This window comes from Nicotiana tabacum, chromosome 22, assembly GCF_000715075.1.
Source record: "Nicotiana tabacum cultivar K326 chromosome 22, ASM71507v2, whole genome shotgun sequence".
Classification (NCBI taxonomy): Eukaryota; Viridiplantae; Streptophyta; class Magnoliopsida; order Solanales; family Solanaceae; genus Nicotiana; species Nicotiana tabacum.
In genome coordinates, this window is record NC_134101.1 from 19,660,103 (window position 1) to 19,685,174 (window position 25,072).

The window sequence follows — 25,072 nt, forward strand, 5'->3', positions numbered from 1 at the left end:
AAAATTGACAAATATCTCCAAAAATGTTCTTAATCAAATATACATAACAAAATCAATTAATGCAATTCAACTGAGCGCGGGAAATCTGAACGGAATGCCGAGTAAAATCGCGGGAAATAGCAACCACAAGTAACCTACTACCGTTTATACCGGTTACCGAATTCATTGTTTTCATATCACAAAGAGGGCTCCACAGTCCAGCAACAAAAGGAAAAAAACAAAGGGGGGAATTTTGGGGGAGCCCTTTTCAGTGATCAAGCTAATTGGAACTCCTAATTTTGCAAAAACCCTAACGAGAGCTGATCCAATGGAGGAGGAACCAGTAGATGAAGGGCTTCGTAGTCGGCGTAGGTTAGTCCAGGCGACGCTGTTTCCGAACAGTGCGAAGCAAATTCCAGTTAAAGGAGGAGCTGAAGAAGAAGAAGAGGATGAGGAGGAAGAGTGGTGTGAGAGCCAAGAAAATGGCAATAAGACGAAAGGAAAGCAGCAGCAGAAGAAGAAGAGAAATTCCAAGACAACAACACCACAAAGTCAATCGCGAGCTTCTAAGAAGGTTAATTTTGTTGTTAGTTTATTATCTAAAGCGCTTGAGCTGATTTTACTAGAATTGCGTTTAATTTGACTAGTGTGAATGAATTAGCTTCAGGATTTCGTGATGTCAATAATAATAATTCAAAAAAATTAAGGAAGGCGAACTATCTCTTGACTCTTGTAATTAGTTTTCTAGCTTGAATGTGGCCCTGGTTTGGATGGGGAACAGAAAAACACTGGGAAATTTCAACTTGGTTAGTTCAATGCCACCAGTTTCTGAGGGCTACTTCTAAAGAAATGATAGTCTGCTCCAAAATCCTCCAAACCCACCATTGTTATATTCAAAAGCATAGAATTATGTATCCTTTTTCGATAACCACGGTAGTGTTAGGGCTAGCTCGTGTACAGACTCAACTATTTCACTGGGTACTTACATCCTCCCACCGATGCAGGTCGTGCGAAACTCTGTCAATCAAGGCTAGGCAGATTTTTTGATTCACCCTAGCTTCTTCAATCACTAGGCCACACCCTTGGTTGCACAAACAGTTTGTATTTTCTCCCCTTCTCTGTGCTGTCCAATTTTTTGTGCCTATACTAGTCTCCTACAATCGGCATTACCTTCTCTGCATCTACCTCTCTAATATCAGATTTTTTGATTATCCAATTATGTAGAGAGAAGAGTAAAATCTTGCTTTGAAATAGCAGAGAAAGGACTGAACAACACTGTATCTCTGATTTTATTTGCTTGCTTTAATATTCAGGTTGCTCTAAGTGGTAAAGAAACTTCAAGCAGGGAAATTCCTGACGGAGATTCTCCAGTTACTATCAGTAAGTGAATTACTTAAAAAGATGTTCTTTGCATTGTCCATACTGACAATAAAGGTGGGGCCTGGAAGGGAAGAGAGGATTAAGGATAATCTATGGGGAAAGAAAGAAAACGTTTCTCCTATGTGAATTATTGAATGCTGAAAGTGAAAGAAAGATAAATGTCTTTCTAATTAACCGAACAGAATGACAAATTTTGTTTCTTATTTATGCTTCTTTTGATGTTTTCTCCAGAAACGAATTTCTTTCTAAAGATTTCAGAGAGAAAGAATCAGAAGAGACAGAGACATGAGCAGCTAAACATTGGATCACCTGAAAAACTCCTAAAATCTTGCTCACCTCCTGCAAGTATGCTTTTTTCTTTTTCCTGGCAATCCATGTTGTTTATAATTATTTTTCACTCAACTAGGGCATCATATTTTTGATTAAGGAAAAAAAAACTAAGGCATCATATATTGCAGAGGGAAACTTTAGCATATCTTGTGTCTAAATTTTTAAAAAAGGGGTACGAGATAGATTATGCAATGGAAGTCCTTTAGAAAGTTGCATGCACTCTTGATGCTGTAATTCTCATCGTTCAGAGGTTTTGTCCTTAGATGTTAAGATTCTCTTGTTCCAACGAATTTTGAATTTGGAAACCAAATTTGCATGCTATAACTGTTGCTGGCAATTTATTGCTTCTGATTGAACACTGTTTGGAAGATAAGAAGACTCCTCGGTCGAAGAAGAAGCTTGCTAACTCAACACCAAAGAAATGCCAATTGGATATCACAGGAAGAGAAGAAGTGCTAATCAGTGGATTGATGGAAACATGTTTGGTTCCACGTAACCTTATGCAGGATGAATCAATGATACACTCGATTCCTGATCTCCGAATGGAGGCTAGAAAGACAGCTGAGGTTAGTTGAACTTTTTATTTTTATTTATTTATCAAATGTGCATCACCTTGTTTAAGTTAGAAAATTCTCATTCTTTTCATTTCTTCTGTGAAAAAAAAGCAGGATCTTCTGTGTGGTTGAGTTATAATGATTCTGATCCTTCAGATTTTTCATTTTAGCAATTAATGCTGGATCCTGTTATGCTTCTTGTAAATATTTTTCTTTGATTTTATGTGATATCTGCAAAGTTTTTCCTGATGTTTCTTTCTTCTAGATTTTGCAGAATATGGTCCATTTCATAGTATCACACAACTGAAGCTACAGTTCTGTTTTGGTTATTTATAACTTTCTTTGCTTTCACCAGGAGGATTCCCGCAGATATGCAGGAAAACAAATACATCCTTTTTTTCAATCCTGCAAAATGGGTAAGAAAAGCCAAGAAGTTATTGATGTGGAGAGTAGCTGGTACTCTTCTGAGGAGGGGAAAAGCCTTACTTTCAGCCCCATTCATGTATTTGAAATAGTTACGGTATGGTGTCCTTTCTCAATTCTATACATAGTATGTACATGGCTGTCTCCTATGCTACTCTTGTAATAACTTTGTCCAGTTCTTTTGCTTGGATGAAATATAAGAATTCCCTTTGCAGGAGGAGGAAACTGCCTTTGATTGGGGTCACTGGATCTTTTCTGAAGATTCTTTTCTCGATACTGATGTTGTGCTAGAATGTGGAAGCTCTTCATTCTCTGAAGGTTCCTTCACCTCTCTGCAATTTGATAACTTCTCTTGCATCTCTTATCCGAAGAAAACATTGTCACAGCAAAACAAGATTGAATTGAATCAGCCTACTATTTCACAAGATGAAGTGGTTTCTGATCATTCTTCTAGAGAAACAAAATTATATCCTGCAGCATTATCCGTAGTTGCTGAGGAACAAGTCAGCCACTGTGAGCAGCTGAAGAATGCAGAAGTGGTAAGTTCTGACATAGCCTTGTTTGAATTTATTGATTATGCCCCAAAGTGTGGACAATATACTTTTTTTAGTGAGGATTATAATTTTGAGTTGGTAATTATTTTCTAACTGAGTATTTTGGTTGACTTATTGCGGCATGTACAGTCCTGCTTTCAGAGATACAGAAAGAAGTAAAAGGGTTGATATTCTAGTCAATTTATGATAGTCTTTACGTTTCATATCTTTTTTGTCTGATCATCCGATAATGCTTGTGGTTTTGATAATTGTAGGCAAATGTAGTGGACATAATTGACTCCCCCCAAAATAACCTCAGTTCAGATACCAAGAAGCAAGGTGGATTTCTTCAAGAAAGGTGAGGATGTTTATGATCTTGATGGAGCAAACAGTTCTGAAGCTTGTTAAAATTATGCTACTCTGTGCAACCAGTCCTGTTAAACCTTACCAAAAGGTCCAAAAAATGAGAATTAATAAAACGAGCTTTCTTATATTGCAAGCTGATACATGGTGTGCAATCCAGGTTGTTCCCATCACATTCTGAAATTATAAATGGGTGCACATCATAGTTCATGTTCATACGTAGAATACAGGATAAAAGAAACTTTTGCTTCTTGTTGACTTGAAATATATGTTGCTCCTTACAACAACTACGTCTCACCAAGTTGGGGTCGGTTATATGAATCATCAGTTCTCCATTAAGCTCAACTCATGTATTATGGGTGCTGCTTTTTTTATGTATTGCTGATTTACTTTTAACTATTTTTTCATGTTTAGGATAGTATCTGACTACCAGAACTGTCCCACTCAGCCCAAAAGTTGTCTATGGACAAACAAATATCAGCCTGAGAGAGCTTTTCAGGTGAATATCTCATTTTTGATACCACTACTGTTAATATTTATCTGTCTATGTTGGTGAAGACAAGTCTTAAAAGATGTTTATTCACTCATATGTTGACATTTCTTCCATATGCAGTATGATAAATGTTCTCCAACATCTTGTATGCAGGTATGTGGTAATAGCGAGCCAGTGAAACTTTTAAGTGATTGGCTGCATCTTTGGCATGAAAAAGCTTCTCGCACAAGCAAACCATGCATTCTTAGTGATAGAGTTACTCAAGACTCCTTTGACAGCCCTTATGAAAGTGAAGCCGACTCTACAAACGAAGAACAACTGAAGAATGTCCTCTTGGTATCTGGACCAGTTGGGGTATGTAGCTAGTTTCTGCTCTCCTATTGCAAAAAGTCTTTGCATGTTCCTGGAGTTCCCAATCTCTCTCTCCATCTGTATGATCCCATTTCTGGTTGATATCTTAATCCCATGTGTTATATCTTACCGAGAATTTATATATCTATGTGCTTATGAAACAACAACCCATGGTTGTGAAGTATATTGTGAAACAAATCCATGGGTTCTTTCATAAGCAAGTAGAAATGCAATGCACTAGCTTGGGTTTACTTTAAGGGATTGTTAGTTTCCTTCTTTCTTTTTCTTTTCTAATAAATAAACTAATTGCTAAGATTTGAAATATCATCTTCATCAAAAGGATTAGAATTATCAATTTGTCCAAAATCCATCAATCAGGCCAACCATTAGTCATTTATTTTTTTTAATTTTTTTCTGGTTAGCGGAGCAATAGTTAAGGTTTCACCTTGATTGACTTTTAGCAATGTCCACTTTTCCTTACCAAGGAAGAAAGAAATGTCTACTTTTCCTTTCCCTGTCCATTTGGCATTTCAGTAGAAGTTCAACTAAAATGTCTGATTTATGAAAGAAAGAAAGTCTGATTTACGCAGACAATTGTTTTGTCATGTTTTAGAAAGCAATAATAATACTATTTAAAATTTATGCCGTTTTTATATCTGATTTTTACATTTACGAGTTCATATTCACGGCAATACATGTGTTAAGCATTATATATGTCAAAAAGTTGTACTTCTGTTCATTTGATAAACACAGTGAACTGAAATTTTTATTGCTTTTCCAGTCCATTTAGTGAAAATATTTCCAGGGTTGCACTTTGTAGTATGTACCCTAGAGCGAAGAACTTATGTTCTCAATTCTTGCTACAACAGTGTTCTTTTATGCTAGAATGTAACTTGGCCTTGAATAAATGTGCTTCATATATTACGCATAATCAGCTCATGATCACAAATTTTAAAGTCCCCCAACCTTTTGGGTGGTGGGGGTTGAAAGAAAAAAGGTATCATGTTCGTTTTTTTTTACTTCTATCTATCTTCCTTAAAATGATTGCTCTGAGAAAAACATGAAGAATTTGTTGAAATGATGATTAACAATGTTACAAAATGGGCTCATTATATAGGAGAATAGGGTCTATGGGCTACTTACAATGTTGTTCATAGTTATTCTGTATGCCTAATAAGATAGGGTATTATTCGATAACTAATACAAAATAAGTTGTGGTATCTTATAGGTTATTTTATAATATCCTATTTACTCAAATTAAAGAATCTAAACATGTTCTGAATTTAGAAGCTATGTTATAGTTCTCTGGAATTTCAGTGCCCTCTCAAACTGAAATCAATGAAGATACTTGGATTTGCAAATCAAACTTCAAAATCAAGTTGAATAAAGGGCTCTTAAACTTATTTTCATTTCAATGCTTTCTTTTTGGAGCAATATGGCAGATGCACATGATACACAGGATGTAGAGGTCATGCTCAATTTTATTTGCTCTCTTCAGTCAGTAAGGACACTTGTTTTGGTTGTAACTGTCTCTATACACCAGCAATCACTTGATGCTGGTTTTCATTCGTAAAGTACCTTACTTATAAGAAAAGGTTGAATATAAAGGAACACCTTTTATTGCTGTGTCACTGCCATGAGACAACCAATTGGGTATGGTGCTACCACGAATCTATGAGGCAGTGAATAAGAGAAGTTGTTTTTGAAATAATTACTGGAAATTATATAATCAAAGAAGAGTTTCAATTCTTGAATTTTGGTATCATGAAGAGAGAGTGGAAGATTTTTCTACCATAAAAAAGAAGAGAAGAATCTTTCAGAATAGTGACATGAAATTTAGTGTTAGTATAGGAATGCAATTCCCAGACTTTGGTACCATGAAAAAAAATAAAAAAGATGAAGTTTTAGAAAACATTTTGCTTGAAATGTCACTAAATAAAAGGACCAAAAGAGTAGTCGAAAGAGAGTGAATGATCTTTGAAAAAGAGATGCAATACCATCAAAGCGGTTACTGGGAAAGTGACGCGCGGCTGCCAGAGAGTCATAGGTGCCATTAAATGATTGCAAACAAGGCACATTGATTCCCAATATTCGCAGAAAAGACGCATGGTGTCACCGAAATGGTCATTGAAAATTAAAATGGTGCTGCTAGAATGGTTGTTGTGAAAGGAAAAAAAAAAAGTTTAGGCAGGCAGGCGTATGAGGGCTCGCCAGTAGGCGGAAAGTACTGAAGTCTATAATAAAATTTTTAAAGCTATGATACCATGTGAAAAGAGAAGAGAGAATACATCTTGTGTACAAGAGAGTATCTTATATAGGAGTCTTTACTGTATAGACTATGGTAGATAATTAGACTCTAAGCGATAAGGTTGGGTATTATTTTATAATTGAATATATTATTCTATAATCTTCTCCTTATTGAAGTGCAGTAAAACTAAACATGTGAATTTGAACACAAACCTTTTAGAGGATTATGAAGAGAGGAAATACCGTAAATATTGTGAAATAGATCTTTGAGAGGTGTGTGACCCAACCATGCATCCTCCCAAAATCTGATTTTTCTGCCATTGTCGAAACCAGAATTTTCCATGAATTTACAGCCATAAGAATGTACGCGGCTAATCCTGGAAGTTGCACACAAATCACTGCTGCAGTTTCTTCTGCCATAGTTCTATTAATATTGTTATGTTAGGCTTAATCAGACCTGCTTTAGTATGTTTTGAAGTAGCTTTTATTGGTGATTTTATGTGCTAACTAATATTATGCAGAGTGGGAAGTCGGCTGCAATTTATGCATGTGCTAAAGAACAGGGATTTCAAGTTATTGAGGTAATTCTGGTGAAAATTCACTATATTATGAACCTTAAATTGCGCTTTGCACTATGTAGATGCATGTTGTTCCTAGCTAGCTCCCACCGACATGTAGCATAAGCATTATATATCAAGGAGCATTTTAAAGATTAGATTTTTAGACGTGTTCAAACCAAACTCTTAAAAATGATAAATAAAACTTCTTAAAGTTATCAAGAATCTACTTAACTAATTTTTTTGGTCTATTGTCTTGCTAGGTCAATTCATCAGATTGGCGAAACGGTGCTCTTGTAAAACAGAAATTTGGGGAGGCTGTAGAATCCCACTGGCTTCAACGGTTCGTCTATGTCCGGATGCTAGTTTTCTTTTGTTTTTGGATTTATTTGTGATAAAATTTTATTAGATATATGATTGTTCCTTTTGTTTTATTTTGGACTTATTCATAATAAAAAAAGGGCAAAGGGCCAAATATACCCTTCTACTTTCGAAAATGGTCTAAGAATACCCCTCGTTATACTATTGGGTTATCTATACCCCTACAGTCATACTTTGGGTTCAAATATACCCCTCATTTAAACGGAGGGACACGTGTCATCATCCTGTTGGTCACTTCTAAATATTTTCTAATTAATTAAAAAGTAATTTTCTAAAGCAATTTTTTTTTTGTAAAAACTGTAAAAACTGAAATTATTTTTACTAAAAACTGAAAAAAACGAAAATATTTTTTTTTCCAGTTTTTACAAAAAAACTGCTTTGGAAAAAACTGAAAAATATTTTCTAAAACAATGTTTTTGTAAAAACTGAAAACAAAGAAGCTGAAAATTAATTTTCTAAAGCAATTGTTTTTGTAAAAACTGGAAAAAAACTTAATTTTGTTTTACTAAAAACTGAAAAAAACGAAAATATACTTTAAAAAAAGCTGAAAAATATTTTCTAAAACAATATTTTTGTAAAAACTGAAAAACAAAACGAAAAAACAATTTTCTAAAGCAATGTTTTTGTAAAAACTGAAAAAACAAATATTTTCTTCTTTTCATTTTTTAGTTAAAAATATTTCAGTTTTTTCCAGTTTTTAGTTGCTTTAGAAAATTGCTTTTCAGTTTTTTTTTCTTCTAGTTTTTACAAAAATATTGTTTTAGAAAATATTTTTCTGTTTCTTTAAAGCAGTTTTTTTGTAAAAAGTGAAAAAAAAAATATTTTCGTTTTTTTCCAGTTTTTAGTAAAAATTCTTTTTTAGTTTTTTTCAGTTTTTACAAAAAAAAAAAATATTTCGGGTATGGGTAATGGGTCTTTTTAAATAATTAGGAGATATTTAGAATTGACCAACAGGACGATGACATGTGTCCCTCCGTTTAAATGAGGGGTATATTTGAACCCAAAGTATGACTGCAGGGGTATAGATAACCCAATAGTATAACGAGGGGTATTCTTAGACCATTTTCGAAAGTAGAGGGGTATATTTGGCCCTTTGCCGTTCTGTAAATAATGAAACAATAAACTTTTTGGAAAAATAATTTTATCCTTTTTCCTTTTGGGGGGGGGGGGTACTGTACCTTGTAGTTTGGTGTACTGTTCAAGTATTTGCATTTAAAGATAAAACATTTCTCTGTGATGGTTCATGTTTATTTCTTTTGGGTACTTTATTGTTTTACAGTTCACATTTAGTTCTGGCCATCTTAAATTTGTACAAGTAAAAGCATAATTTAACATTCATCTAGAATTCTTAAACAAGTAATGCAAGCTGGCACAATTCTTAGATTGGTCTTCCTTTAGCAAAAACATATTATTAGTCACAGATTTGGGAGGGAAGAACTTGGGCCTTTTAGTAGCCCCTCAGCATGTTTGTTGACCATTTTCTTGTTGTGCCATGCTTGTTCGTAGAAAAGTTAGTTGAATTATTCAATGAATGTTTATCTTCGTTACCTATTTTCATATAGAAATTTGCTGCTCACAGAAAAAATGGGTGAATATCTTGCAAAGTAGTCAATCTATTTGTTTCTTTTTTCCATGATGGGATTTCGTTTCATTTAAGCCAATGTATCTCTACAACGAATCTTGAATATATAATGACTTGACATCCACTATTTCCATGTTGGCTGTTCGATTATTGTTTCAGGATTCAAAAAGATCCAGCGTATGTGGAGGACAAACTAGTGTCTGGTGGTGGAGTTATTGAAGTGATACCTTTGTCTGATGAGGAAAATGCTCCAACTGCCTGTGGAGTGCAAAGGAAACAAGTCTGCAGGGAGGAGATAACCGCTAATCATCAGGGTGAAACTAAGACTCTAATCCTTTTTGAGGACGTGGATACCGCTCTTTGTGAAGACCGTGGCTTTGTCTCTACCATTCAACAACTTGCGGAGACCGCAAAGCGGCCCATGATATTAACTAGCAATAGTAAGGGGGTTAAATGGTTGAAATACCATAATTTGTCAAGCTTATGTTTCACAAATTAAGTATTATTCTTCGATGTGAGTAGGTGACAATCCGGTGCTCCCAAACAATTTAGATAGGCTACAGGTGTGCTTTGCGCTGCCATCTTTGAAGGAGCTCCTTGAACTTGCACACATGGTACAGTTACTTTTTGCTAGTTGTGCTCTGATATCTATCTTTATTTGGCTAATCAAAGATATTCCCTGTAGGTTTGTGCTAGAGAACAAGTTAAAATTCACCCAATGCTGGTAGAGGGGTTTGTCGATCATTGCCATGGAGATATTCGTAAAACTATCATGTATCTCCAGTTTTGGTGTCAAGGCCAAACTTTGAAGAAAGGTAATTCACCAAATATCAAGGAGTTAATGCATGCTTCAGGATAGTTGATTGCATGAATAATTCTTGTACCATGAAAAAAAAAGAGGATGCTAATTGAGAAAGTTCATCAAGCAAAAGTTCTGAAGCTTCATGTTATTTTGTAAAAGTGAATCCTCTAAAACCAGTGCATACATCTTACTGGTAATGACGAAATCATTGATAACCTCTATTTGCATATAGAGCAGGTTGACATAGAGATAATCATCTATGTTACGCAGACTCTCCAAAATGTTACCGTACCCGTGTCGGATCCTCAAAAAATACACTACTTTTGGAGGATCCAACACACACCCGACGATATTTTCGGAGAGTCCGAGCAACATAGATTATCATGTCATTTATTTAGGACCTTGCTTAAGATTAAATTTTGACCAATCAAAGCTTCAAGCCTTTTATTATTCATGAAATGCTTAGATATCTTGAATGCAAATGACAAATGAGTAATGGCATTGGTGTAGATATGAGGGGGAAAAACAAGATAGAAATATAGAGATAGAATCTTGGCGTAACTGGTAAAGTTGCTGCCATGTGATCAGGAGGTCACGGGTTCGAGCGGTGGAAACAGCCTCTTGCAGAAATGCAGGGTAAGATTGCGTACAATAGACCCTTGGGGTCTGTCCCTTCCCCGGACCCCGCGCATAGCGAGAGCTTAGTGCACCGGACTGCCCTTTTTAATCTTGGAAAAAAGTACCTTTCTTCTCAAACACAAACTTGAGTATAGAACCCAAATCTTTGCTTGAAGCTCAAATAACAAGCAAAATTATCAAACTAAGAATTAGGATTCAACCCATAAAGAAACTTACCTTAAAGACTAGCTAGAAGAGAAAAGTTAGTTTAAATCCTCTCATAGGATCAATTGCCAAAATCTAATGGTTGAGTACACATAAAAGTGATGGTAAAAAGAAATCAGGATGCAGGAACAAGCTCTATCCTTATCTGAACAGTTCTCATCCTTCATGGTGATGGTGAAATTATGACTAAATTGTATCTACACACTATGTTTTCTTCACAGTAAAGTTTTGTTTAACCCATTTAATCTGGTGCTGGTTTTTTTTATACTACGGCCAGATAATGACCTGCAGCTAAGATATAGTCCTCTTCAGTTTGATCTAGAAGCTAGTCATCTGCTACTACCGAAAATTATCCCTTGGGATTTCGCTTCTCCGCTATCGGAACTTGTGGATGAAGAGATAACTAAGTTGATGAGGGTAGAAGAAGAAAGATACTGTATAAATGAGGAAGCAGAAAAAGTCGAGCTAAACAATATTACAGAAGAGAACAATTCTAGGGATCTTGATATGGGTGCTAACAATGTTGATGGAAAAAAGGACGCAATGTTGAGCTTGCTCTACTCATTTCAGGATCATAACGAATGTACTATGTTTGGTACTAACACAGAATTTTCTGATGCCTCTGAATCACCGATTGCATTCACTCGAAGAAATACACTGAGAAAACTTGATAGAGTTATGTCTTCAGATTCAGAGGAAGAATGCAGCAGAGTTCCCGTATCGTTAGATCAACCTGAGATCGGAAATGAAGAGATTGAAACAGCATGCAGTTCACCCTCCCATTTTTCAGCCACTGAAATCTCCTGCAGTTTACCAACAGAGAATCTTCATTTCAAAGCAAAGAGATTGAAAAGAAATTATTTGGAGACAGCCGATTATTCTACTGTGAATGTTGTAAGCAAGTCCGTGAATGTTTCCTGTGTGCCAGAGTCATCATTCATCCCTGAGACTCAGCTTACTATTGATTCAGAATTAATTTCAAGTACAGAGTCATATAATGATGTTGACGTCAAAGTTGAGGCAAATTATTGTAGCAATCTGTCCCTTCCAAGTATGTATTCTCTCAAGGTTGAGAAACTTGATGAAAATGTTCTTTTATCTTCTGAGTATCAGGAATTACAGGGTTGTAGTTCTGATAGAATAACGAAATCAATTCCTGGAGAGGTCGTGGAGCATTTTAATGGACAATGCATGGAGGATGTTCCAAGTGGATATCGGGTGTTGGATGAGTGTAGCCGCATGGACTTCGGTAAAAGTTCTACACCCTTTAAGACTACTGTGGAGTTTAACCTGAATACTTCTGTACAAGATACTTGGAAAAGACTTCGTGAAGGTTACCTGGATCTGAAACAGTATATTACCCCAGAGCAGAAAGAAGCTTCTCAAATTCTCAATGTTGCTCATGAAATGAGTGATTTAATTTCAGTGGCTGATTTATTACTTGCTGACTGCAAACACCTCCTATACGTAAGTAGTTTGTTAGATACATATATTACCTTTGTGTTACTGCATGTGCAGTTTTTGATGCTTGTATGTACTCATCCAGGATTCGTTGAAGCCTTCAATGATCCCTATCGAAGAATCACATTCGTATAACTGGCATGATGACCAGTTGCAGATGTCATCAATTTTCGCTCAACATGGAGTTTGCCTTTTTGCTAAAGAAATTGCTTCTCTCGGACCGGACACTGCATCTGTATATGAGGTGGATTTGGCCTGGGAGATGTTGACATCCACAAACAGTACAATGGCTCTGGGAAAGATGGTTGGACAGAGTAGGGGAAAACATGAGGGTTTGCATTTAAGGCTACCAAAAATCTGCCATTCCTTCAGAAGGTATAGGACCATATGCTTCTGTAACACTTCTGCTTATAAATAACTTGTCCTCATAAGTAGTTGTGTATCTTCCAAGTAAATTGTATATTAAATCAAGTTGGCTCTCTAACTTTAGATGTGTCTATTGCTTATCACTGCTTAGACATGTTCAGCTTGGGATTTATACTCACAGATATTCAATCTATTACCGTAGAGTGGTAAACTGTTTAGAAAGAGAGTACAGGATGAAACATGTACAAACCACTCAAAAAGGATGATAAGAATTAGAGAACTATATACTTGCAAGGACTTCTGCTTTCTTTGGTTGAGAATTGGTGAAAGATCATAGAAGATTAAACCTCAGAAAAGAATGGACGGGGTTTCTGTGAGGGAAATCTAAGCGAGTTAAATGAAAGATCGTGGGCTGAAATTGTTGACTCCAGAGGTTCTGTATGGCAGCTTATTAAATTGCAAATCTTTTCTTTCACCGAAGAATGAACATTTTTATGAAATCTAAAGATTGGATATTCTGATAGCCGATAGACCATTGCATGTTTGTACCAGGAAAAATTTCCACGTCAGTAGTTTTTATACAGTTTTTAAATGTTGGTTTTATACAACTACTAACTGTTCCCTGCCCATTCTTTGAATTTGTTGATTTCTATGATTTGCCCAAAATCTCCAAGATTGGTCAATACATGTAATTGTTAGGACTTCGTTTTTAATTTAGCTCTTGATAATAACTGCAATATTGCTAAGTTGCCTTGTATTGTTCCTGTGTCTCAGCAAAGTGGATCCGAATGCTTACAACTTACTTCAATCTGTTGTTCCCTTGCGCTCACACATTGCACTGAAAGGTGATTCATTTCATGAATATCTGTCTTCATTGAGCCAAATTTCTAGATTTGGAACCACCCGGTTATCCGAAAGCATCGGCAGGAGAAAACAGAGAAGGTATGTCTCATGTCCCACCAAAATGCAGTTTGTGCATTTCCCAAAAGAGCTCTAAAAAAGATTGGCGCTAATGACATTTTTATTTTCTATCCAAATTGAGAATTGCAGGGCACGTGCTGCTCAACACTACCTGAGTTCTGGTAGATTAGCATTGTCTCAAGATGACGTCTCATTACTGGGTCAATACAATTGTTACCAGAAAGTTTCACCAGGGTCAGGGACTTAATGTACATATAATTTAGTGGAGATGGCTTCCCCCACCCCCCATGAAATGGGAGAGGTAAGGCCATGTATAATCAATTGTTGTTTCTGGTAAGTGCCATGGCCAGGCAGTAGTTGAATTGCCTGAACGCGTGGACAACAAAGATAGGTTAGGAATAGGCACACTAATTTAATTGCAGGATGTAGTTAAGTTCCTTCATATTAATTCAAATGGAGTTATGTACTGTCAAAAGACTCAAAACCATACAGTTTTACAGTTATTAAATTAGAAATAGATATGTTAGAAAAAAAATTCAAAAGTAAATCCATTTGTACACAAGTTTGATGTTCTTATTCTAGCTCCTGGTGGATGTTCTTTTAATGCCGCTGGTAATTTGTAGTGATGTTTGATCCCTTATTTTATGGACCGATTGGCTATCCAATTTCTATTCCCTTCATCTAAAGCGAAAGAGAAGTACAGAAGCCAGTGAGATAGGATACTAGGAACATTAGCTGTTCCTTTTGTTTCAGCTTTCTTAAAGAACATACTTTAATTAAGTCCCAATATATTGCACATTGAAATTGTTTGATGATTTATAGTGCCCGGGTAACTTCTATTACGTTAGCTTAAGAGGTACAGTGTAGATGATAAATTCAATAGTCAATACTGTTATGAAATAGGTAAAATGTTATAGTAGTGCAGTAACCATTGATGGTGTAGGTTGTCTTGTCTTGTGCCCCTTCGTATTTGCAGATAGTTGATTACCTGGACTGGGTTTGTATTGACTTTTTGCAGCGTATTGTTGATTACATGGAGCGGGTTAATATCCAAAACAACATTAATGTGTGTGTTTATTATATGTATAAGTTTTTTGCAAAAATGAGGGGCTTTCATTTTGTTCTATCTAGGAAGAGGCTTTTAAGTGGAACAAACATGTTTACTAGTAAATCTGTACAGGTTATTCCCAAGTGTAGGAATTATTTCTTTCCTCCTAAAACTCTTTTAACTATTACTAACTTCATGGACTACATCAACAGATCGAATCTAGCGTGTAAATTTTGGTTGGATGTGAACTTAACAACTCTTGTCCAAACTCTATATATATGCTAGAAATTTATAAGATATTTATAAAATGTGATAGTGAATCTAATTATTATTATTATTACTCCATATATTAATTTAAGGTGGGTATAGAAATTCATAAACTCCACCTCCTTGATTTGGCTCGACTAGTCATAAAAGTAATCATTTTCTTTCATGTCAAACCTACCAACTACTGTTTGTCTGTTTGTGATTGAATGCAAAGTCTTTAATTACTTGACAATACGCTTACATGAGTCTCCTCTACGAAAAATAGTACTGCCTATTATCTACTCCTATTGTCAACAGTTGTATACACTAATCAGTCGAATTATACTATATGCCAATATGTTTATATCCTATTTGAGCGATATGACAAGGAGACATTAGATTGGAGAGAAGAGAGATTGGAAACTCTCACTTCTCACTCAAATTTTAAATACATTTGACATTCAAAACACGAAAGCATCTTAGCCTTCAAATGGGGGACCCAAAGAAATCTGAATGTCATTTTCCAACGTGGGGACTTGTGGCAAACAATAGGCAATAACCAATAGTAGTGGCAGCTTCCTAGAAATCAGTGTATTTTCACTGTAATACTAATACAGGTTCACGAGAAGCAAGATTACTGTTTCTGAACACTAATTTGTCTCTTTTCTGGCTCTTTTCAATTTTAAGGACTTTGCTTCCCTATCTTGAGAATTGTGACAGAAAACCCCCTATACTCTTCAGATATGCGCACAGCACGCACACACCCGAGGATATGATTCACTATTGCGGAGAATTTACAAGGTCAAAATGTTATACTCTTATAAATTACATGATTGTTCAATCGTATAAGAATGATAAAATATGGGACGATATTATCCTTATGAAAAGTATTGTACGGGTCAAAATCCAACTTTGGTAAAAAACGCTGTTAGTAAAGTATTCTTGGGACACTGCATGTCGAAATAATGACTAGGGCCGAGGTTTAGGACCCTTGACGAATTATAATGGCTAGTTTTCAAGATAGGATATTAGAAAAAATATTCTAGTGGATATTCTCTATACTTGTACTATTAGGATTTACCTTTTAGAACATGTTCCCTATGAATAGAAAAATACATAATGATAGGGGTCGTTGCTAAGATAAAAACAATAACTTTTTTCTGAGATTCTTGTCAATACTTTTCTTCTAGATCCGAGAACAACTTAATTATTCAAGAGATTGTCTATCATTCATTATTGTCAAAAAGAACATCCACTTATTCCATCATTTCTTGGTGACTCATTCATTCTATTTACTTAAATGTCATTTATTGCTATTTATTGATATTGAATGCTACACTGTTGTCTTTGATTTCTAGAATATTTATTGTATGCTACCGCCACTGTCCGACTATATCTACAGAGCATTTGTTGCTCTTTTCAAGAATTTCATCTTAAAAATATTATTGTTAATTAAGATTAATCCTCATTTATATAAATTTAATTATTTGGACCAAAATCCGCATTTTTTTGGTCAGCTATATTCCACAATCAGAAAATGCAAACAGGATAAACTAAGTTATTAGAGCTTAGACACTATAAATTTCTCTTTATTCTTATAACCAAGAGATTTCAGAAAGTCGGTACTCGGCAGCATAATTCAAAACTTGATGGATAATGAATTAGCTTCTTTATCCTCTTAGCTTAAATATCATACTTTCTCTACAACCGGGTTTAAGTACATGACGAGCGCCTAACACATATCAACACTCATATATATAACTAGACTTATGTTGTGCGAATTCTCGAAAAATATATTAATTTTGAAGAATTCGACGACATTTTCGAAAAATCCCAGCTACTTAACTATGGACCAAACTTTAGAAGTTTAAACTCTCTATGTGCTCTCTCTTAAAGAAGCTGAGATTCCAAGAAAATAGACTTCAAAGAAAATGTGGTAACAGAAACAGAGGATGTGTTAATATAGTAGTAATGTGTTTCGTGAGAATTTCGTGTAACGTGAAGTGAGTGTTTTTGTATAACGTAAAGTGAGTGCGTTACAGAGTGGGAATATTTTCAAGAAACAGTTGTCTGCTCAGTCCGAGGAACCACACTTTTTTTTATTACTTATAGTGTTACGGATAGTTTGGTTGTCGGTTAGAGTTAGGCATGTATTAATTATATATGTATTAATTACATAGAAATAAGTAATGCATGGATTAGTTATTCAGTTATTAGTTATACATAAATTACTTACGCATAGATTATTTTTTTGAATATTTGGTTTGTTGTATTAGAAATTGATACACATTATATAAATTTTAAAGTTAAATACTTATTTACTGATTTTGTCTCTAATAGATTGAGAAGAGGAAGAGCCTAGCAGTGAGGCATCAGTGCTCTCCAAAGGGTTTGATACAGATCAATTAATCGAATGAGGCCTTTATGTGTAAAGCGATAGGGTAAATTTGTCATTTCAATATTTTATACATGTATTACTAATACTTTATACATGTATTAGTTATTCCATCTTCTACCCCGCATAAAATAATACTCATAATTTATACATGTATTATTTATATAGAATTATAAAATGACAACCAAACATGGTATTAGTTATGCTGAATTTTGTAGAAAATAACTAAAGGCTACCAAATATTGTATGCGTTATGCTGCCTCCAATACATGGATAACTTTTCTCCTAACCAGCTACCAGACGACCCCTTAGTGTACGTTTGGACATAAGAATTGTAAAATTTCAAAAACAAAAAAATCAAGTGAAAATGGTATTTGATTGTGTTTGGACATGAATATAATTTTTGGGGAAAAAACATAAATAGACAAGATCTAAGAAAAAAATTCAAAAACCTAACAGCAATAGCTATTTTATATACATGGCAACTAATTAATTTTATTCCCTAGCAATCTGGACCCATAATCACGTATTCAAAGCATTATTTCCTTAAAAAATGTTATTCAAGTACTATTTAAAAAAACTTATACTTAATTATTGCTCACATTACATAATTTGTTTGTTCTCATTTACAAAAAAAAAATAAAGAAATTGAAATTAATAAATCTGAAATATAACATGTATAATAAATAATATACATATAGCAGGCTGGAATATAACCTCATAATTGCGATAATATAAGTTGAATAAATTATGTATAATTTGTAATAAACTATGTACAAATTACAATAGATAATTTATACACGATGTAAATGACGTATAAGTTACACCAGATAATATATCAAGTAAAAATCACGTATATATTAATGTTATAGTTTATTATAAATTCTTCAGCCATTGTATATATTGATTATGTATTAAGATTAATAATAGCAGATATAATATATATGTAGAATACATATATACATAGTACTGTTGTAATAGTAAATAATTATGTATAAGTGTGTATACACACGATATAATGATGGCATTTAATAGCGTATAAATTACAAAAATAAATTCTAGTATGTTAATATACCCGATATAATGATGGTATTTTATTTTATAAATCACATTGCTATTTTAAGTATATTAATGTTATATTTTATCATTTTAGTTCCCCTTTACTGTGTGGTTGAAGAATAAATATCCTTCTAGAAGAAGATGGCATAAATAAGCGAAATAGAGGAGAATTTTGATAATTTTTAGTTTATGAAAAGAGAGGAAAATTGTTTTTTACAAGATGTTAGTGAGAATGGAAATGTTTTTCTTAAATATTGGGTGCTGGTATTTTGGCTTTTAAAATTGAAACAGATTGGGTGCGCCATTTATTGAAGCTATAAAAATGGAAACGATTTCCTTAAATATTCGGTGCGTCATTTAGGGGATTGCAGTTGCATAGATTTTTTATAATGGCATATTTGCAATAAATCTGCTATTTTTGGAATAAACAAGAAATACAATTAGTTAAGAAAATAATTTTAAAAAAGAGATCATCCGTGTAAAAAACTCTTTGGGTTGTTTTTGAAGTTTTGTGATCTAAGTAAAAACAACTTTTTGGAATTTCTCAAATTTTCGAAAAATTCCAAAAGTCATCTTCAAGTGAAAATAGAAAATTTTATGGCCAAACATTGATTTCGGAAAAAACTAAAAACAATTCGATAAAAATCTTATGTCCAAACGGACTCTTAGTGGGCGTTTGGACATAAGAATCATAGAATTTCAAAAAACAATGAATTTTTTTTTCAAGTGAAAATGGTATTTGAAAATTAGAGTTGTGTATGGATATGAATATAATTTTGGGTTATTTTTGAATTTTTGTGAGTGAATTGAGTGAAAATATTGAAAATAGCCTTTTGGAGTTTTCAAATGTCACGACCCCAATTTTCCTCCGTAGAATGTCGTGATGGCACCTAGTCTCTAAGACTAGGTAAGCCTAACAATTGCGGAATAACTGAATATAAAACTGAACTCAAATCACAACACATGATATATAAATAGAAATTGCGATTCAAATAATTACAACTCCCAAAAACCCGATAGAAATAAGTCACAAGCTTCTAAGAAAAAAAATACTAAGTGTCCCTATACATCAGAGTCTAGAGAGAATAAGAAAAACAACATAATAAGGATATAGGGGGACTCCGAGGTCTGCGGACGATGGCAAATATACCTTGAAGTCTCCACGTACGGTCCAGCTCACTGGTATCTGGCCTGTTAGAAAAGAACCTGGATCTGTACAAAAAAATGCAGAAGTATAGTACGAGTACACCACAACGGTACCCAGTAAGTGTCAAGCCTAACCTCGGTAGAGTAGTGACGAGGTCAGGTCAGGGCCTTACTCGAATAAAAGGAAATAAGGCAGAAAATATAATAATACAATGAAAAGACAAAGAAATGAACAACGAGAAATTACAGAAAGATAACATCACAGCAAATAGAGGTAAACAACACGGGCTCTCCTGAGGTATCACCTCGTAGTCCCAAATGTAAATACACAACAGGGGGATCTCCCGAGGTACCGCCTCATAGTCCCAAAAGTAAATATGCAACAGGGGGATCTCCCGAGGTATCGCCTCGTAGTCCCAAAAGTAAATATGCAACAGGGGGATCTCTCGAGGTACCCCCTCATAGTCCCAAAAGTAAATATGCAACAGGGGGATCTCCCGAGGTACCGCCTCGTAGCCCCAAAACTAAATACACAACTCATAACCAATGGGACAACGAATTTACAACAATGAATCATACAGTTAAAGACTGAATACAAGATCACGAAGGCAAATAATTCAACTAAGTATGTTGCACAAATTTCAAGTAAAAGTTATGACATGTAGACATGCGACACTAGGTTAAATATGACAGCTACACACGCTAAAGCAACTCGGTTAAGGAATTTAAAAGAAGACTACTCAGCAAGAACCGAAATTTCCACATTTAGCCCGTGTACACACTCGTCACCTCGCGTACACAACGCTCACATAACACAAATTGTTAACATAGTACCAAATCCTAAGGGGAGGTTCCCCTCTCCCCCTCCTCCCCCCCACAAGGTTAGACAAGTCACTTATCTCAAGTCTCGCTCAATCAGTCAATAGAATGCCTTTCCCTCGACTTTCCAACTCTGAACGGCCCAAATCTAACCAAAAGCAATTACATACCATGAATACAACTACACAAAATTATTTTAAATAATAAATCTATGACTTTAGCAAAGAATCGAAAATTGCCCCAAAATGTCGACCCGGGCCCACATCTCGAAATCGGGTAAAAGTCACAAAATACGAATACCCATTCGATATCGAGTTCACCCATACCAAAATTACTCAAATCCGATATAAAATTCTCGATCAAAACCTCTAAATTCGGCCTAAGGATATTTTTCCACCTTTTTCACAAATTTCACAACCCGAATCCTTAATTAAATGAAGAATAAATGATAGATTAGTGATCATTAATCAAAAATAAGCCAAGAATCCTCACCCAAATATTTTCTCTGAAAAACCCTCAAAATTTTGCCTCAACCCGAGCTCTCTAAGTTCAAAGATGGAGAATGAAATTAAACCCTCGGAATTAGCCCTTTTCTACCCAGCGAAGTCGCACATGCGAACCCACAGCCGCATCTACGGCTCCGCACCTGCGAAATTTCCATCGCAGGTGCGATTCTAACTTAGTCCAAGCTCGTCTACTTATGCGGACCCAAATTCATTTGCGTGCTTCCGCTCCTGCAGCCAAAGAGCGCTTATGCGGACCTCATCCGCGTCTGCGATCAACAGGCCTCCCTGGCCTTTCCGATTCTGCGCTCATTCTTCCGCAGAAGCGACTCCGCTTCTGCGGCCTTCAGGTCGCACCTGCGACCACATGCCACTTCCTACAGCCCCGCATCTACGCCCAATGACTCGCTTCTGTGAGGTCACACCTGCGGTTAATCTTGCGCAGGTGCGATTGCACGAGAACTAGTGCCTTGAGTTATTCTCACAAGTCCAAATTTGATTAGTTAACCATCCGGAATCTACCTGAGGCCCCCAGGACCTTGACCAAGTATAACAACCAGTCCTAAAACATCACATGAACTTAGTCGGGACTTTAAATCACATCAAACAACGCTAAAAATACGAATTGCTCATCGATTCAAGCCTAATGAACTTTAAAAACTTCAAACCTCTACATCCGATGCCGATACTTATCAAATCAAGTCCGATTGACCTCAAATTTTGTACACAAGTCATAATTGACATTACAGACCTACTCCAGCTTCCGAAATTGGAAACCAACCCCGATATCAAAAGGTTCACTCCCGGTCAAACTTCCAAAAAATTATCCAATTTTCCAACTTTCGCCAATTGATGTTAAAATGACCTACAAACCTCCAAATCAACATACGGTCACGCTCCCAAGACCAAAATCACCCCACTGAGCTATTGAAACTGCCGAAACCTTATTTCAGAGTCGTATTCACACAATTCAACCTACGGTCAATTCCTATGACTTAAACTTCTATTTTAGGGAATATGTGTCCCATTTCACTCCGAATCCAAAAACAAATCCTCCCAGCAAGTCAAAAAAACCCAAAAATGAAGTAGTGGGAGCAATAAATAGGGGTTCGGGGCTAATACTCTCAAAATGACTAGTCGGGTCGTTATATCCTCCCCATCTTAAAACAAACGTCCTCAAACGAGTATAGAGACATACCTGAAGTGGTGAAAAGATGAAGATAACAACTGCGCATATCATGCTCGGTCTCCCAAGTCGCCTCCTCGACCGGATAACCCCTCCACTGAATCTTCACTTAATTGATGCTTTTTGACCTCAACTTCCTAACTTTCCTGTCCAAAATGGCCACCGGCTCCTCAACATAAGATAGATGCTTGTCCAACTGGACTGAGAGGAAGTTTAACACATGAGACAGATCGTTGTGATACTTCCGGAGCATGGAAACATGGAACACTGGATGAACTGCAGAGACACTAGGTGGTAGTGCAAGTCGGTAAGCCACCTCTCCAACCCTCTCAAGAATCTCAAAAGTCCCGGTATACCTAGGGCTTAACTTGCCCTTCTTTTCAAACCTCATAACACCCTTCATTGGCATAACCCGGAGCAAGACCCGCTCCCCAACAATGAATGCAACGTCGCGAACCTTCCGATCTGCATAACTCTTCTGCCTAGACTAGGATATACGAAGTTGATCCTGAATCAATTTAACCTTTTCCAAGGCATCCTGAATCAAGTATGTACCCAATAGCCTAGCCTCGCCTAGCTCGAACCAACCCATTGGAGACCGACACCGTCTACCATACAAAGCCTCATACGGTGCCATCTGAATGCTTGACTGATAACTGTTGTTGTAGGCAAACTCCGCAAGTGGAAAGAACTGATCCCAAGCACCCCAAAATCCATCACATACGCACAAAACATATCCTCCAATATCTGAATAGTGCGCTCGGATTGTCCGTCCGTATGAAGGTGAAATATTGTACTCAATTCCACCTGAGTACCCAACTTATGTTGTACGACACTCCAGAACCATGATGTAAACTGCGTACCCCAGTCAGAGATGATAAATATCGGTACGCCATGAAGCCTGACAATCTCGCGAATGTAAACCTGAGCCAACTGGTCCGAAGAGTAAGTAGTAACCACAGGAATGAAATGAGCTAACTTGGTTAATCTATCCACAATCACCCAAACTGCATCGAACTTCCCCTGAGTCCTTAGGATCCCAATTATGAAATCCATAGTGATTCGCTCCCATTTCCACTCTGGAATCTCTAACTTCTAAAGCAATTCACCCGGTCGTTGATGCTCATACTTCACTTGCTGACAATTTAGGCACCGAGCTACATATTCCACTATATCCTTCTTTATCCGTCTCCACCAATAATGCTGCCTCAAGTCCTGATACATCTTCGCAGCACCTGGATGAATGGAGTACCGCGAACTGTGAGCCTCCTGTAGAATCAACTCATGCAAACCATCTACATTAGGCACACATAGCCTGCCCTGCATCCGTAATACATCGTCATCTCCAATAGTGACTTCCTTGGAATCACCGTGTTGAACCGTGTCCTTAAGGACAAGAAGATGGGGGTCATCAAACTGACGCTCCCTGATACAATCATAAAGAGAAGATTGAGAAACACCACAAGCCAAAACGCTCCTCCGCTCGGAAATATTCAATCTGACAAACTGGTTGGCCAAGGCCTAAACATCCAAGTCTAAAGGCCTCTCTGCTACTGGTAGATATGCTAAACTGCCCAAACTCTCTGCCTTGCGACTCAAGGAATCGGCCACCACATTAGCCTTTCCGGAATGACAGAGAAACTGAATATAAAACTGAACTCAAATCACAACACATGATATATAAATAGAAACTGCGATTCAAATAATTACAACTCCCAAAAACCCGATAGAAATAAGTCACAAGCTTCTAAGAAAAAAAATACTAAGTGTCCCTATACATCAGAGTCTAGAGAGAATAAGAAAAACAACATAATAAGGATAAAGTGGGACTCCGAGGTCTGCGGACGATGGCAGATATACCTTGAAGTCTCCACGTACGGTCCAGCTCACTGGTATCTGGCCTGTTAGAAAAGAACCTGGATCTGCACAAAAAAATGTAGAAGTGTAGTACGAGTACACCACAACGGTACCCAGTAAGTATCAAGCCTAACCTCGGTAGAGTAGTGACGAGGTCAGGTCAGGGCCTTACTCGAATAAAAGGAAATGAGGCAGAAAATATAATAATACAATGAAAAGACAAAGAAATGAACAATGAGAAATTACTGAAAGATAACTTCACAGCAAATAGAGGTAAACAACACGGGCTCTCCTGAGGTATTGCCTCGTAGTCCCAAATGTAAATACATAACAGGGGGATCTCCCGAGGTACCGCCTCATAGTCCCAAAAGTAAATATACAACAGGGGGATCTCCCGAGGTACCGCCTCGTAGTCCCAAAAGTAAATATGCAACAGGGGGATCTCTCGAGGTACCCCCTCATAGTCCCAAAAGTAAATATGCAACAGGGGGATCTCCCGAGGTACCGCCTCGTAGCCCCAAAACTAAATACACAACTCATAACCAATGGGACAACGAATTTACAGCAATGAATCATACAGTTAAAAACTGAATACAAGATCACGAAGGCAAATAATTCAACTAAGTATGTTGCACAAATTTCAAGTAAAAGTTATGACATGTAGACATGTGACACTAGGCTAAATATGACAGCTACACACGCTAAGGCAACTCGGTTAAGGAATTTAAAAGAAGACTACTCAGCAAGAACCGAAATTTCTACATTTAGCCCGTGTACACACTCGTCACCTCGCGTACACAATGCTCAATTAACACAAATTGTTAACATAGTACCAAATCCTAAGGGGAGGTTCCCTCTCCCCTCCCCCTCCCCCCCCAAACAAGGTTAGACAAGTCACTTACCTCAAGTCTCGCTCAATCAGTCAATAGAATGCCTTTCCCTAGACTTTCCAACTCTGAACGGCCCAAATCTAACCAAAAGCAATTACATACCATGAATACAACTACACAAAATTATTTTAAATAATAAATCTATGACTTTAGCAAACAATCGAAAATTGTCCCAAAATGTCGACCCAGGCCCACGTCTCGAAATCGGGTAAAAGTCACAAAATACGAATACCCATTCGATATCGAGTTCACCCATACCAAAATTACTCAAATCCGATATAAAATTCTCGATCAAAACCTCTAAATTCGGCCTAAGGATATTTTTCCACCTTTTTCACAAATTTCACAACCCGAATC

At 36.3% G+C, this 25,072-nt stretch overlaps 1 protein-coding gene across 2 annotated transcripts; it reads left to right on the plus strand.

Annotated features, from left to right (window-relative positions):
• Positions 1–194: 194 nt before the first annotated feature.
• On the plus strand, positions 195–14,123 carry LOC107832114 (uncharacterized). 2 transcript variants are annotated; one of them, XM_016659925.2, is made up of 18 exons: positions 195–553; positions 1,293–1,359; positions 1,591–1,704; positions 2,059–2,255; positions 2,599–2,763; positions 2,882–3,205; positions 3,475–3,557; positions 3,977–4,061; positions 4,209–4,409; positions 7,175–7,234; positions 7,474–7,553; positions 9,333–9,613; positions 9,696–9,787; positions 9,859–9,988; positions 11,096–12,285; positions 12,365–12,654; positions 13,420–13,587; positions 13,696–14,123. In XM_016659925.2, the coding sequence occupies exons 1-18, from the start codon at positions 308–310 to the stop codon at positions 13,811–13,813; spliced, it is 3,891 nt and encodes a 1,296-aa protein (XP_016515411.2). In that variant the 5' UTR covers positions 195–307; the 3' UTR covers positions 13,814–14,123. The 2 variants fall into 2 exon arrangements, with proteins under 2 accessions (XP_016515411.2, XP_075098699.1); XM_075242598.1 differs by having other exon boundaries at positions 235–553; positions 2,064–2,255.
• The last annotated feature ends 10,949 nt before the right edge of the window (positions 14,124–25,072 follow it).

What these genes read in the sequence shown, in the direction of transcription:
- LOC107832114 (XM_016659925.2), top strand. Translation starts at nt 308, where the DNA reads ATGGAGGAGGAACCAGTAGATGAAGGGCTTCGTAGTCGGCGTAGGTTA. An exon ending in AGCTGAAGAATGCAGAAGTG is followed by an intron (nt 3,206 to 3,474) that starts GTAAGTTCTGAC and finishes TGATAATTGTAG; the next exon opens with GCAAATGTAGTGGACATAAT. An exon ending in GGTGGATTTCTTCAAGAAAG is followed by an intron (nt 3,558 to 3,976) that starts GTGAGGATGTTT and finishes TTTCATGTTTAG; the next exon opens with GATAGTATCTGACTACCAGA.